General features: G+C 39.5%; 1 protein-coding gene across 1 annotated transcript; it reads left to right on the top strand.

The window, feature by feature from the left end:
- The first annotated feature begins 2,904 nt into the window (after window positions 1-2,904).
- Window positions 2,905-16,140, top strand: LOC114935907 (LIM/homeobox protein Lhx9). The gene is made up of 7 exons (XM_029308851.2): window positions 2,905-3,318; window positions 4,684-4,943; window positions 7,230-7,574; window positions 9,077-9,250; window positions 9,715-9,938; window positions 13,242-13,477; window positions 13,625-16,140. The coding sequence occupies exons 3-7, from the start codon at window positions 7,270-7,272 to the stop codon at window positions 13,877-13,879; spliced, it is 1,194 nt and encodes a 397-aa protein (XP_029164684.1). The 5' UTR covers window positions 2,905-3,318; window positions 4,684-4,943; window positions 7,230-7,269; the 3' UTR covers window positions 13,880-16,140.
- The last annotated feature ends 344 nt before the right edge of the window (window positions 16,141-16,484 follow it).

The following is a 16,484-nucleotide window of genomic DNA, read 5'->3' as shown; positions in this document are numbered from 1 at the left end:
CTTCGTTAGTATCGTTTCCAGCCGTCTGTTCGTCCGGAAAGTCTCTCTGATCGATATGACAGTATCCTCCTCCCTCGCCGCAATGACAGCTTTCTTATGCGCGCGCTCGCGTTCGAGAATTGTACACGCGATTGAAGTAGATCGGATTGAATCAGTAGCCTCCAACTACAAGACGTTCCTTCGGCAAACTTGACTTTTCATTGAAAAATATATTTGCTCGCAGATTCTATAATCGAAATTATGTCATAACAAGAACTGACAGTCTTTCTTTCTGAAATCATTTGGGATCGAGGGAAGACATTGTTAAATTTTTAATCAACCCCAGATGACGGTGTTCGTATGTATGTGATTGCCGAAATTAAAATAAAAACTTTGTTTTTACTTACTTATTTTTTTCGATTTAACGAAGTTTCATACTGATAGGATGCTTATAATTTAGTTGAATTTAATATGTTCGATTTGCGTTGTTTGAAATGTCAACTTGTATATTGACCACTGAAGACATTTGGTCGCTTAAATTTATCCTTTGATAAAAACATACCTTTAAAAAAAGGTTAAAAGGCGCCTAGTAGTAAAAATTTACAACCATTACAAACCCATGCAAGTGTAGAATCGTACTACAAAAGTACGTTATTTCTGCCTTCATCAATTTTGCCACCAAAAGCTCCTAATAGCACATCATAGCTAAAAGATATTTTGAGGATATCCAGAGGACATTGAACATCCTCAGGATGTTCTCTAAACGTCCCCAGGATATGTGGAATCATCGCTCTTCCAGTTATTTAAAACTGTCAAGATCGTTATTTCTGCCTTCAACATTTTGCACCAAAAATCCCTAATAGTACACCATATGAAGTATCCGAAAGACATTCTCAGAATATCCAGAGGACATTGAACATCCTCAGGATGTTCTCTAAACGTCCCCAGGATATGTGGAATCATCGCTCTTCCAGTTATTTAAAACTGTCAAGATCGTTATTTCTGCCTTTAATATTTTGCACCAAAAATCCCTAATAGTACACCATATGAAGTATCCGAAAGGCATTCTCAGAATATCCAGAGGACATTGAACATCCTCAGGATGTTCTCTAAACGTCCCCAGGATATGTGGAATCATCGCTGTTCCAGTTATTTAAAACTGTCAAGATTGCTGTAAAAAGGTAAAGATATTATTCCAAATTATCACGACTAATGAATTGCGTGCTAAAGAGAATTAAGGAGCCACCAGGTGGGACGTCGAGATTAACGACAACTCGCGCGCGTTTAACGCAAGGTTCGATTTGTAGCGCCGGCTCTTCGGGATCGTGCCACCCGCGGTTAATGAGCCTAATGGGACATCAGGAGCGAAACGACTCTGTCGCACGGATTCCGTCGCGATGAATTTTCGCCTCGAGCGACTTCGCTTTCGCTCACCGCGCCTGCTCCCGGCCAAATATAGTCGAGCGAGTGTGAACGCGCGAAACCAGGCAAATCCGGAAGAACTGGTCGGACAATGCGTGTAGCCCCGGACTGTCACTCGCGCGTCACTTCTTCAGCCGCAATTAAAAGGCGCTCGCCTTCTGCGGTACGAAAACACGTCATCGGACTCGAGCGATAACGAGCTGTTATTTTTCTCGCAACGCGCGCGTTGCGTCACGGAGAAATTGGAAACCACTTCATTCAATTTAAAACTGTCGAAAACTTCAAAGAGTGGATGAATTTTTACGTCTTTTCCCCGGTGGTTAATTTTTCGAACACACGATTTTTAGAATTAACGCGCGACAAAATACTCGGGGATGCAAATTTATCGACTCGTGTGATTTCGTGCTTCGAGGTAAACCCTCGAGCTCTCGTTAGCAGAACGGGCGACAGTCCTCGAAGAGACAGAGTGACAAACTGGTGGCGATATTAAAATCGCCGCGGGAACACGTTTTTCGCCGCAGCTGGCGTCGTTTAAGTTATAATTTGTACCTGTACGCGTGACTGACGCGTGACTAACCACTCGCGTGTCACGTCATTTCTCTTCCCGGGAGCTCTTCCCATTGGGATACCCCGATTGCAAATTAATTGAGAGTGAAATGTGAGCGAGCGCTTTGCGACCGAGACGTCGCGGCTAATCATGAATAATGAATGCCGCGCGCTAACGTAGTTTGGAACGTTTCCGGAAGCACGCGAAATCGGTGATGCCACCGAAAGGAAATGAAGTGGAAAATTCAACAATGACTTAATAAAGTGGCTCCACGAACTATACTACTGCTTTGCTCAACGCGAAGCAAGATTTTTCTCTAATTTAACTTACATAATTAAATAGAGAATCGTATCCTCGTTTTTTGTCTATAAAAGTTCAGACAAAAACCTCGAAATACTCGAACTTTTGAAGTATTTCAAATAACGCAGCGATTACACACAACCCATAATGGATAATCATATATAAATAAACCCATGAAGATAGAAGTTATAGATTAGATAAAATCGAAATTTGAATGTTTCAAGTATCTCAAATAATGCAGCGATTACACACAACCCATAATAGATAATCATAAACGAATCCATGAAGACAGAAGATTATAGATTAGATAAAGTCGAATACAAATGAGATACGCGTCCACAGAAGGAAGACAATAAATGACAAGGCATTTCAGGCAATATGTTTTCCGAGAAGTCCTTCAGGAAAACGCGGCGCTACATGAACAAACAACATTATCACCCACACCAGCACGGACAATCAACGACAACCATCGTTAAAAAGATAGAGCGAGAGAGCAAACCGCTCTCTCGTGGAAGAGAGCGAGAAAAAGAGAAAGAGAGAGATGAGGAAGCCGCAAAGGCGCCGGCGCAGCGCGCAGACGCCCGGCGTCCCGACGTCTCTCTGAACCCCACGACGCGGCCTGAAAAACCCCACCCTGTCATCGCCCGGCGAGATCGCAGCATGAGGGGATCGCACCACCAACCCCGCTACCCTGCCGTGGTGACGTCCGCCCCTGGCCCCGGGTGGCCGTTCGAGGATCGTAATATTATGCCGACGGGGAGCAGCCTCCATCGCCGCGTCCTTCGAACTTCCTTCTCCGGCCGCGAGTTCTCCGCGAGTTCCCGCCGACTTTTCTATGCGCGCACGAGTCCTCGCGAATTCTAGTAGATTCATCGTATCGGATTGATGTATCCGCTGATTGGAAATGAGGAGGGTGCTCCGATTTGTGATAGGAGAAACTCAGAGCGGTGATTAGTGTTATGTGCTTATGTTTCGCGGCTTAGAATTCGAGGAAAGGGAGGATCGACGTGGCTCGGAAGGATTGAAAGATCTGACGAGGATGCGGTGCTTCGGAAGAAGAAAATGAACTGGTTAGTGCCAAATAGAATCAGAGTTTTATAATTATTCTGATGTTTTCTCGAATTATTTTTAGTGATTAATCAAAGATCTTAACAGCGCTGTTTATGTGATTTCCATCCAGATTTAATAAAGTATGTAAAGTCTGAAAATATTTTTTAACTTTAATCCAAATTTGTAAATCTGAAGTTTTGACGTCTTTCCGTCTACTTTCTGGTTTCACGGATTCAGGAATATAAATTTGAGAATTCAAGAATTTCAGGATTTATTCGCTAGTATTTAAAAAACTCATTAGTTTTGCTTAAAAAAAATTAGCGAAAGAAAGATTAATATTATTGTGCAACAATTAAAATTGTTGGCATAAATTTGTGAAAATTGTATTCGTGGATTTTGCTAACCGCAACCGTGATTCACATATCTTTTTCTACGGAGTTAGCCAACATGTCACTTTTAACATTGGCGACCACCCTGATCTTTTTCTTGCCTAACCGCAATCGAAACCTAAAGATCTTATTCAAGCTTTCTTCACTCAATAAACATATTTCCTCTCTTTTTCTGATATACATATATACAATATAATAAATTTTCTTCTTACTAAATAAGGTTCTTCAATTTAGAATTGGATATCTAATATTGTTAAAATTTTTTTTTTAATTTTTAAATTAATAAATTAAACAATATTGCAATTAAATGCAGATTATTCAATTTTTCTCGAAAAGTCATTTTATTAATTTTTTTTTTTCAAAGTATGTAAGCTTTCTTCACTCAATAAACATATTTCCCCTTTTTTTCTGATATACATATGGTATATAATAAATTAATATAATAAATTTTCTGTTTACTAAATAAGGTTCTTCAATTTAGAATTGGATATCTAATATTATTAAAAATTTTTTTAAATTTTTAAATTAATAAATTAAACAATATTGCAATTAAATGCAGATTATTCAATTTTTCTCGAAAAGTCATTTTATTAATTTTTTTTTTTCAAAGTATGTAAGCTTTCTTCACTCAATAAACATATTTCCCCTTTTTTCTGATATACATATATAATAAATTAATATAATAAATTTTCTGTTTACTAAATAAGGTTCTTCAATTTAGAATTGGATATCTAATATTGTTAAAAATTTTTTTTAATTTTTAAATTAATAAATTAAACAATATTGCAAATAAATGCAGATTATTCAATTTTTCTCGAAAAGTCATTTTATTAATTTTTTTTTTCAAAGTATGTAAGCTGTATAAGAGTATATATAGAATTTTGCGCGTTTCTTTCGCGGCGCAAATTCCAGCATTATCGCGAAACGATGAACCGAAACGTGTCGTGTAGAGAAATTATTCTCCCTGCACACTCTCGCGGCTTTTCTCTTGTCCAGAGCATGATTGATGACCGCAACAACTGCCTGGTCAGTTCGAGGCAGCCGAGACCGTCGGAATATCCGGCGTTGGAACCGCGCCGCGTGCTCTGGAAAAGTCGGCGAGGAGTCCAAGGTGACCGCGATTTAGATGGAAATAGCCAAGCGGGAATAAATTTGACCGCGAGTGCTGTTGCTTCGTCGTCGGCAAACGAGAAAGGAGGGACGACCAGCAGCGGAATTTGCCGTCGCGTCATCAGCAGCGGTTTAACCGAATTCAGGTAAGTTAAAGCGATCTTAAAGTATTTCGCTTGATTCGTCAAAAAATGAAAAAAAATTCAAGGTCCCTCGCTAAGATGTCAAGTCGTAATAAAAGACTTTCAAGAAATTGCGTTCGCTTCAAACATATACGGTACATATTGTAAATTATTAAAACGTATATAAAAAAAAGCTCAAAATTTATGAGCAATCTATGAAAAATTGAACGACATCCATAAAATTAGAAATACACGTTCAATTTGATAGGTAATCGAATATTTAAATTTATATATAATTTTACATTATAAATTCCAATACTTTTTTTTTATGGAATAATTTTTGTAAGAATTTCGAGAGTCGATAATAATATAATTTTCAAGTAAATATGATATTACTCTTCAATATTACTGCAATCTGATCAAATATATACATTTGATCCGTCAATTTGGATATTCCGTTAATGCTTTCAGCGCAAAGCATGCAGTTTCGCTGACGTAACCACGCGTATAGATTTCTCGCTGCAGAAATTCTGTTATCGAGGGATCGCGAATCGATTTTATGGAAATACGGCAACGCGATAATATCAGGGAAAAAAATCTCTCTCTCTCTCTCTCCGCGCGCTATTGCGGACATTACACCGCCGCGATGCAAATCCGCGATGCATTTTGCTTTTCACCTAAAACAATGCTATTTCCAAGGATGGATTAATTAACGGCCAAGAATCGTGCTTGTGATCGCCGTTGCGTTACACGCGAATAATACTCGAGACGATGTTTCCGGTATTTGAATGTTCGAATGAAGATTGCGAAATAACAAGTTATATGTTTTTGTATGCTTCAATTGAAATTTATTAAAGCTACATAATCTCTATTTAAATTCGAACAATTTTCAAGATGAATAATTTCCAAGTAATCAACCCGTTAAAGTTAATTTTTATGAGACTTTTTTTATTACTCGGAAACGAGAAAGTTCATTAACGGATCGCAAATTATTTACATCGGTTCTTGATTGTATATATGTCATCGAATAAATCTGCGCTTATTGTAATTCTTAAAGATATTGAAATATCAAATCTTCGTGTCTCTTACCTTGTGCGATGACAGGAAGAAAAATCCGGGGTTCAGGGTTTTTCTCAAATGATCGAATGATCGAGTTTATTATGTATTAACATTTATAAGTTCTAGTCAAAAGCTCTAACGATTATACTATATAGTCGAAGTCAATGACTGATGAATATATGATAGAGATTGAGACCATACCATTCATCAAATTATTTAGGCAATCTATAATCCATGACAGAATTTAAGACAAAAATAACTTCACTGGCATTTCGTATATACATATATAAAAATATGGATATCCTTATATGTATTTTTTAATTCTTAAAATGTATATTTCCTGCATCATACGACATGTAAAATTAGAAACAATAATTCTCTCTGTCTCAAACACTTTATTGCAAATTTATATAGATTGTCTAAAAATAAAGATGTATATATTATTAAAAAAAAGACTTGCCTTTTAAAATTGAAATTTGCTTAACTCTTCTCGATGATCCTTAATTAACTCAGCAATCATATCGTATACGGAGAGAATTTTCTCTTAAAATTTACCCTGAAAATCATGGTAATCGCGCGATAATATGGTATTGGAAGAATCTTATAAGAGTTTCTCTGATTAATATTTACCACAATAAAAATATTAATTGTACATAGTAAATTTAACTAAGAATTTACTATGTATAGTAAATTTACTATGTATAGTAAAATCTTAGTAAAATTTACTATGTACACATTAATATTACTATGTACTATGTATTTTACTATATACTATGTACTATGTATTTTACTATGTACTATGTACATAGTAAGATTTACTATGTATTTTACTATGTATTTTACTATGTACTATGTACATAGTAAGATTTACTATGTATTTTACTATGTATTTTACTATGTACTATGTACATAGTAAGATTTACTATGCACATAGTACATAGTAAAATACATAGTACATAGTATATAGTAAAATACATAGTACATAGTAATATTAATGTGTACATAGTAAATTTTACTAAGATTTTACTATACATAGTAAATTCTTAGTTAAATTTACTATGTACATAGTAAATCTTACTGTACATATTAATATTTTCATTGTGGTAAATATTAATTCGAGAAACTCTTATAAGATTCTTCCAATACCATATTGTCGCACGATTACCATGATTTTCAGGGTAAATTCTAAGAGAAAATTCTCTCTGTGTACATATATACGCTATATGGTAAAAGTTGGTGAACACACCGCAGAATGCAGCGGTATGCGTCGTAGCGGGTCGCGTCCAGGGAGATGCTGAAGGAAGTCGGTTGCGGGAGCACAACGCCTCCGCCAGGGGACGGCGGCGGAGCGAATAGTCGACAGGTCGGGGCGAACGAAGGCGGCGGCGGAAACGGCAGCGGGGGTGGCACCTCGGAGGGTGCCCTTGGCTGCGGAGGCTGCGGAAGGGAGATCGCCGAGCGCTACTACCTAAGGGCGGCCGATCGCGCATGGCACTGCGACTGCCTGCGCTGCTGTCACTGTCAGGTCCAGCTGGCCGCCGAGCTCACCTGCTTCGCCAGAGACGGCAACATCTACTGCAAAAAGGATTACTTTAGGTTAGCGTGCGCGATCGAGAAAGCGTGTTTCTGAAAGAGAATGAAAGATCATCGATTATTTGAATTTAATTATTATTGTACTTTAGTTTTAGTCTACGCTTTTTCTTTAGGGGGAACAGTGGGCGCAGAGGGATTTATTTAAAATTAAATTTCAATTTGAGATTTATTTTATTTCTTGGTATCGTAGCGAGGAAAGTTAGTCATATTTTTGTGAATGCGCTCTTATCCTTACGAAGGGTACACAGAAGGGTTTACTGAAATAAAATACGAGATTAATCTCTAAGATTAAATAAATAACAAAATAAATAAATAAAATAATTAAATCCGAATAAATAAATCTTAATTAAGATTTTTTAAATTTCTTGCTATCGTATCAAAGAAAATTAAAGTCATCTGCTTCTTGAATTTATTATATTATAATTTAATTGTCGCATTTAATTTTCTCGATTACATTCTTCCTTAGGGAGGATACATAGAAGAGTTTATTAAAATAAAATCTCGAATTAAGATTTATTTAATTTCTTGCTATTGTACCAAGGAAAATTATAGTCATGTTTCTTGAATTTATTATATTACAATTTAATTATTGTCGGATTTAATTTTCTCGACTACGCTCTTCCTTAGGGAGAATACACAGGATTTATTTTTATTAAAATAAAACCTCGGATTGAAATTTATGTAATTTCTTGATATCGCACCAGGATTAATGTCCTGTACATACGAATCGGTTTCAAAAAATTAATTCTTCCTTGAAACTGACATCCGTGAAAAAATATAAATAAAAAAAAAGATTTTTCAAAAAGACACATTCAATTTGAAAAAATCGACGAGATTTGTCTTATAAGGATATTAATTAATAAATTTGAATTTTCTAAAGATTTTTATTATTAAAAAATTCAAAATTTTTCAGCTTAAAGTCCAACAATCTAGGAATGTCTAGGAGCTTTGGAAAGCAATCTATATAAACTTGTAGATAAATAAATGTCGTGTATCCTGTGGAATAATGCACGCGCGCGTTTACGCGATGACGTTCGGCGTTTCAGGACGAGGGTAGAATGAAAGGCTGAGAAGCGAGTTCGTTAGAGCGAACAGGGGAGGAATTCAACAGCCGTCGTCCATGCAATATGCAACAACGCGAGCCCTTTGTTTCCGTCTACGCGAATGGTGAACGGTCCGAACGCTTCGATCGCTTACAAAATTCACCTCTCGGAATTCGTATAATGTATTCACAAATACTCGCACAAAGCGAATAATGCACTATTAAATTCTCAAACACAAATATATCTTCTCACTCCTTAATGATTCCCTCTGCATTTAAAGTTTGGAACAAAATTAAGAAAAATATTTCCATCTAGTTTAATTGCCATTAGAAATATATAACAGTGTATATGGGGGCTGTGTGATATATTAATTAATAATGATTATAAATGAATAATAATATATTTTAACGTGAAATTTCGAAGTTTGGAATTTTGAAGAAGCGGCGATTTTTCTGCTCGCAGATTATTCGCGGTGCCGCGATGCTCGCGATGTCATGCCGGCATCTCCGCCTCGGAGCTGGTGATGCGGGCGCGCGACCTGGTGTATCACGTGGCGTGTTTCACTTGTGCCTCGTGCGGCACCCCGCTGAACAAAGGCGACCATTTCGGTCAGCGGGACGGACTCGTGTATTGTAGGTAGGTGAGAAACAGGAGCGTCTGATCATTACTATCCTTCAAAGGCCGCGTCTCTCCTTGTTATCAACGAGTTCGATGACGAGGTTGACAGGAGCACGAGGCGCTTTTGTCGCACACCAAGTCGTTCATCCCTTTCTCCCTCCCTTCTTCCCACCCCGTCCGTGCTAATGACAGTCGTCGAGTCGCTTAATGACAGTCATTGGAACGGATGGATCCGAGTCTCGGGTTCCGAGAAGACAATTGTGACGGCGGATACCGTGGGATGTGAAAGTAGGAGATTCGCGAATGTTGCGATTTAAGGGAATAAGCTAAAGAGGGAAAAGAATGACAGACTTTATCCCATGGAATCTAACGTTCACGCAAGTCAAACTCGTTCATCGAAACTCGACGCATAACGCGGAGGTCAGGTCGTCTATCGACTACTTGACAGCTTGACGACTGACAACTGCAACGTCGCTCCCAAGACCACACTACGAGCTGCTGTGCTGCGCCGGGGATTACGCGGGTGCTGCTGGCGGCATCGAGGACCTCGGCTCGCCAGGGGTGTCGCCGCTTCCGGCGTACTACGAGCAGAGCCCGATAGCCTCTTCCGGCACCGTGCAAAAGGGCCGACCCAGGAAGCGGAAGCTGTCGGAGGTCACCGGCTCCGAGCTTCCCGTCACAATGAGACTGGCCGCTGGCGCGCTTGGTGAGTCAAGCCAATGTATGTTCCCGCGATCTTGTACGATCGTGAACGATTTTCTTGCCATGCCACCCAACTCTCTTCCCTCCACCGAGAAGATCGATTCCTAGATTCCCCATTCAGCTTGTCGCGCCGTCCGCTTTTTATATTTCCAAAGAATGCAAACAAGGCGACCACCCTTCCCGTGCTTCTTCTTTCTCTTTTCTTCACCTTCTCTCTGTACGCTACAGCAAACGAGTTAATCGACGGAATTGCATTATTTACCGAGCAACGGCGAGAGAGAGGCATAATGGTGGGCGTTCTCCTTTGTGCAAATATTTGCTCGAACCCTCAAGAATCGCAGATGTTATTTCATTTCGTCCGCGATTATTCGGCTCGTTAACCGGAGCATTCGACGTTCACCGAGCGGGATATGATTCTTTGACGAATTCTCGCGCGCTACGCAGATGTCTAATTTCGCTCGATAATTTAATACGCATAATTGTTTACTCACCACCTATGTGCTTTAATTTTTGTCATTCCTTTTAAGGGGATTCTAAGTTTCCTTCCTGTTTTATCGACAAAATGTGAGGTTAGGTAAATTATGAATCTATTTATTGCTTTACGGATTGTTTTTTACCTGAATTCTTAAGATTTTATAATTCTGCAACCTAGATATATAAGATTTTGCAGATTGATAAATATTTTTTTTATACAAATTAAAGTATTAATATTAACAAATTGCGAAGTGCTGTAATTAGCCAATAAATAGATTCATAGTTTATCTAACCCTCACATTTTGTCGATAAAACAGGAAGGAAACTTAGGTTAGGTTAGAATCCTCTTAAACGGATAATAAACCAGAGTCCGATAAAAGTCGCGGATAATTTAAAGTCGTGTCGCGAGGATCATAATGGATACCTTCCCAGAACAGTTTCGCATAAATCGCTCCAAGTCAATCGTCGCGACTTCAAATGACGACCCGCTGGATACTTAGTCGAGGGAAATCGGCGGCATAAGACAATTCCGACGACCAGCTTACATTCCCTCGACTCGGTGTCATTTGTCAACCAGCACGCTTGTACATATCACATTATCCCGATGCGATTCCCGCCGGTTTTACGATCGTTTCGGCGCGGACGCGAGCCAAAGGGACGAACCGGTACACGCGCGATTCCCAGTTATTTTATAATCGACGAGGGCGAGGATCATTCTACCCGTAGACTACCGGCCGGAATTTACGACCAACAGCCATAAAATTGTCCATGATGTCCTGCGTGCGCAGCTTCGGGTGCGGCTGAGAAACACGAACAGTCGGTCCGAAGAGAGAGTCCCTCTCTCTCTTTCTTTCTCTCTCGCTGTTTTATTATCTTTATATATAATTGGGACAGTTTTTGTGCAAAAGGGAGACACGCCGACGAGATGGGAGCTAGTCTCCGCGAAAGAGACAACTCTCGTCTTCTAGCGCGAAAGCAGGAAGATTCGTCTCAACTTTGAACAAGTGCGATAGATTTTCAAATGCAAATTTTTAAATCGACAAATCCTTGAATACATTTTCAAAAATAAGATATTTGTCAATTGCATTCAATGCAGCGACTCAAGCTTGATATGATAAAAGCAAACATTTACTTTGAACATTAAATATCAGCAAATCGATACACCAACATCTCTTCTAACAACGAAGAAAGCTTCGCTCTCTGTCAATAAAATATATTTTATACATTCCTTTGTCTTCAAATCAGAGTCTCAAGAAGACGTTGTCCTTCCCCGCGAGGGAAGGTCGCACAAATCCTGGGAAGTCCTCCACTCCGAGATCAGGAGGAAAGAGAAGGTGGGCGGATTTAGCGGCTTAAGAATGAGATTACAATTTGTCAGGGCGAGTTAGAAGCCAAAATTGCCGAGGCTGAGGACTACGGACTTCTCGACGAAGAAACAAGGCTGTGCAATAGAGAAACAGAGAGAGAGGGATCCCTGTTGCTGCAAGAAACTCGCGCACAGGCGGCATTATAGCGCTCGGACCGGCCATTCTGCTGGCGGTGGCCACGCATTGGCCACAGCAGCATTCTTTTCCGGCCAGATCGGCCAATCGATGCATCTCCCGGTGCCGATACCTATCTGTCACTGTCTGCCGTTCCACGTTTCGCGGAGACAGAAAGGCCCCGCCGAGAAGAGTCGGAAGAAGAGCCGCGCCGGAAAAATTCGAATTCCGCGCGCAGAATCCATCACACGATCCAAGACACGAAGAGGTCTGTCATTTTCAGCCTTCGGCGAAATCAATTTTTCGTTCCTTCTCGACAGACGGTTTTTTGTTTTACGAGTATATTTTGACGATTGAAAAAATATCGATAGCAAAGTATTAGTCTTTGATTCTACGCGTGGAAGAAGAGAAGCGTCTTAATTGATCAATTAGCGATTATGTCACCGCGTACGAATTTATCTGAATTATGGTGGAGGAAAATAAAAAAAGGGAAAAAGAAACCAGTCGCAGGAAAGAGGACGTGCGTTGTGTGCGCAGTTGCGGTTGTTGCACGCCGGCGGGAGCGAAGAAACGTATCCAATAAATAAGACGACGAGGGTAACCATTGAATTCAATCGGGAGAAGAACGGGTTCCAGTCGACAAACGGGGGGGTTGGACGAAGGGGGAGAGAGGATCCCAGAAGTAAATCCCCGAGCACGTATGCGCCATTACTGTTTATTGTTCCGAACTTCCATTCCGAACGAACTGGCGATTCGCCGGTTCGCCAAAGGGAGAAAGAGAGAAAAGAGAGACAGAGAAGCCGTTTTCGCGAGTGGCCACAGTGGAATGTGTTTTCTTGTCGAGGTAAACGACACAGATTTCGTTTATTTCCTTTTTCCCCCGGAGATGATCGGAAAAGCACAGTTATGTTCGCGAGACCAAGAAGAGGTCTTCTTGGATCTCTGGAATTTAAATTTCATTTTTAACTAGCTGTTCAACCGGCGCGTAAATTCAAGAAAACTACGGAATATGTATATACAGATGACGGTTGTCTTGATTTTTATATTTCTTGAATATTATTTATTTATTTACTTATTAACGGGTAAGAAAACCCTTTAGTACTTACAAAACAAATAATAACAAAAATTATACATATACAGTAAAAGAAGCAAAAAATAATAAATCAAAAAATACAACATTATTCATACCGCGGAGTTAGATTTATTATCGCAGATACGTGACATATCTCTGCATTGAATAATAATGGAGAAATTCAGTTTTGATTTTTCGCAGTAGAGTCTCGCGAGCAAATGCGCGAGATATGTCTGACGCGAGAAAAAGACACTCTCTAGTCGACGTCGCGACGTTGCAGAGCTGCTGCATCCCACGGAGCTGTCCTCGTCGATGGAGTCGCTGACCGCGTACGACGCATCCGTGGGCTCTCCCGGACCTGTGCACCAGAGCCAGCGGACGAAGCGTATGCGCACCAGTTTCAAGCACCATCAATTGCGAACCATGAAGAATTACTTCGCGATAAATCAAAACCCGGATGCTAAGGACCTCAAGCAGCTCGCGCAGAAGACCGGCCTGTCCAAGAGGGTGCTGCAGGTAAACCAAATTTTTCCATTTCCATCCATTTTGGAGCAACTTATATCATCGCCGACCACCATTCCCAATCGAAACTAATCAACGTGTGTACAATCCATTTTTGACAAACACGTCACGGCGGACTCTTTTCGCTTTTGCGTTCTCCAGGTGTGGTTTCAAAACGCGCGAGCGAAATGGCGACGGAACCTGATGAGGCAGGACGGCGGCAACGCCGGAAGTAACGTCGGCTGTTCCGGGACGCCGGTGTCATCCAGCACCGGGAATTCGCCAAACGTCGGCCCGGCCGCCAGCATCCTCGGGGACAGCAACAGCATGCCCTCGACTTCCATGGAGGAGCTGCACGCTCTTCATCATCTGCACTCGGGCGTCTCCTCTCAGGTCTCCTTCTCCGATCTCTACTGACGACGGCTTGAAATGGACGAGGACGCTTACAGCAGCCTCTCCAGCCATCTCGGATGAGGGATTATCGCGCTTCCTCGAAAATCGACCGACCCTGAAGAGCGACGATGACACGCGCATCCATCATAGTTTTCTTTTTTTTTTTTTTTTAGAGAAGAAGAGACCTCACCGATGAACTGCGGCTGTTGGTGACGTATATTATGGCAGCGATATGAATAAAGTTTAACGTGTTTCTTGCCGCATTGCTTTTGGAAACGAAATTTCACGATGAATCGATGTTTTGTGCGAAACAAACTTTGGTCGCGCGAGAGTACATATGTAAATGGATTTTTAAATGGACTTAAACGAAGAAAGTGACTCGTCGGAGGATTTTTCCGGCCGGCAGCCTAGTCAGGTAGAGACGATTATGTTTAAGTAATCAGTGATAATAATCATAGTTCCATGCACATCCGAATTACCAAAGATTACTAGACGAAGATAGTAAGAGTGTAATCTAGATACGTATGCAAAAAGAGAGTGTATCGTTAGCGATTATATCGGTAATTATCGACGAAACCTCGGACATTGATAGACATGAGGGATGTTTAAAAAAATATATACTACTGACAACACACGTTTGAGCATTTCTAAAGATCTCACATTGTCGATCTAGCATACTCCAAGAATTTGAGAATTTTTAGAGAACAAAGCAAGATCGAAAGATTTCGAAAGATCTAAGAAGATCTCGAGAGATCCGAATATTTTTCAAATATTTGCAAATATATTTCTAGCAATCTCAGTGTTTTTTTTTGGAAAATCTTTTTTGCATATTTTTTAAAATTATCTGATGCAACAGGAAATATAAAATTTCATATCAAAGTTTTCCATTAATTAACGTGTTTAAACATATTAAAAAATATTTAATTCGTGAATTCTCCGGAATTTTGCACGACAAATTAATTTTTTCATCAGCTTCGTGTTGCGTCAATTGGCCATAGTTTATTAAATATTTATTACACATGTGTCAATGATTCCTATATTAAATACGAAGAAAGAATAAAGTCGGAAATATAGTTTTGGAGTGTTATCATTGCTAAAAGATGCGGCGATCGCAAGCAAGGATTGGATCTGATAATCAAAATAAAATCATGCAAAGCTCGATAAAAATTTAGACGGCGTCTGCGATTTTTATATATTTATTTAACGACGTAAATGTATCAAAGTTTTTGAAACAAAAAAACGGCGTTCCTCTGCTCGTGCCAAAAAAAACGTAGCTAAGAAAAAATTTTTTAACGAGCTGCTGGAATTCAAAGGGCATATGACATATATATATTTTTGCAAACCGCGATCTCCGGATTTTTCGCGAGTTACTCGAGGGACGACGAAGGAAGGATCCCGCTTCGATCAAGCCTTTCGCGCGTTATATTCTTGCATTTCACGTTTCCTCTCTTCAAATTGTCATCTTTGAATTCGAGCAGTACGAGGCGCACGCACACAAATACACCTATACACATGTGTTTGACGTGAGTATGTTACACGGCTGCGAATAAGGATTAGGTCGTCGCGAGTTCGCGAAACTTAATCGAATCGAACCTCTCAAGCATGTATGAAATGTCATAGAAAAAAAAAAACTATATTGTAGATTTAATATTTTTCCAAATATCGAAATATTCGAAATTCGAAAATATCGGGAAATATGATGATCGATGTGTCAACCACGCTCTATTTTCACAAAGTTAACTTGACGCTAAAAAATATTTATATTCCTTTCTCTTTCATTTTTTATTCGATAGCGTTGATAAAAAACGATACTTTCATGTCTAGTCAATTATTTGAGTCTGAAATAATACTTGAGGGGCTGAATAATATACGTGAGATTTTACGGAAACTTGAAATGTATCGTGAGCATCATCGTGGCAATGCCATTATGTCAATCATGTAGAAATTAAGATAACAGAACGAGAGAGAGAGACCACAGGATGTCACCAAACATTACAAAGGCGTTGATCTTTTTTTAAAAGATTTTGTAAAAAAGTTTCGTCACATTTTTCTTTCATTATTTCAAGTAAGTGTAAATCATCACGAAATACTTTACGAGCATCCTTTATCTTGTCACGTGATGCTCGACAGAGAGAATCGATAGGTCGCACGTTAGGTATGTGTAGCATAGCGATGATTAAGTGTACATGTTAAAGAGCGAAGCAATTATTTCCAACTCTATAGGCAAATTAATGTGCTACATTCGAGTGCAACTATTATCGCATAATAAATAGTTACGTACGTCTCTCGATTCCGACGCAACTTGCTCATCTCCTCTCTTATAATTCATCTCTTTCTTCATCATTTAATTTTTAAGGTAAAAGGTAAGTTTTCTAATTACGATAAAATCTGAAAAGCAGCAGAAGCATTTCTGCGATAATTTCAAAATTTCACTCACGCATTCGTGAAGCTCAATCTTTTGCGGATCGAACATATATCAATTCTCAACGGTATATAAATTCCCGAATATACGTAAACTGTCGCGTTAAATTCCGAAACACCTTGAAGTTTGAAATCGAAGAAAAGCCAACGCTTCGCTAACAGCATCCTCCATCTATCCATCTTCCCGAATAGCATTCGAGCTCAATTT

This window comes from Nylanderia fulva, unplaced genomic scaffold (assembly GCF_048542155.1).
Source record: "Nylanderia fulva isolate GAGA-0341 unplaced genomic scaffold, ASM4854215v1 Scaffold15, whole genome shotgun sequence".
NCBI classification, from domain to species: domain Eukaryota; kingdom Metazoa; phylum Arthropoda; class Insecta; order Hymenoptera; family Formicidae; genus Nylanderia; species Nylanderia fulva.
The sequence above is the reverse complement of the archived record's forward strand: the minus strand, read 5'-3'. Positions and strand labels throughout refer to the sequence as shown.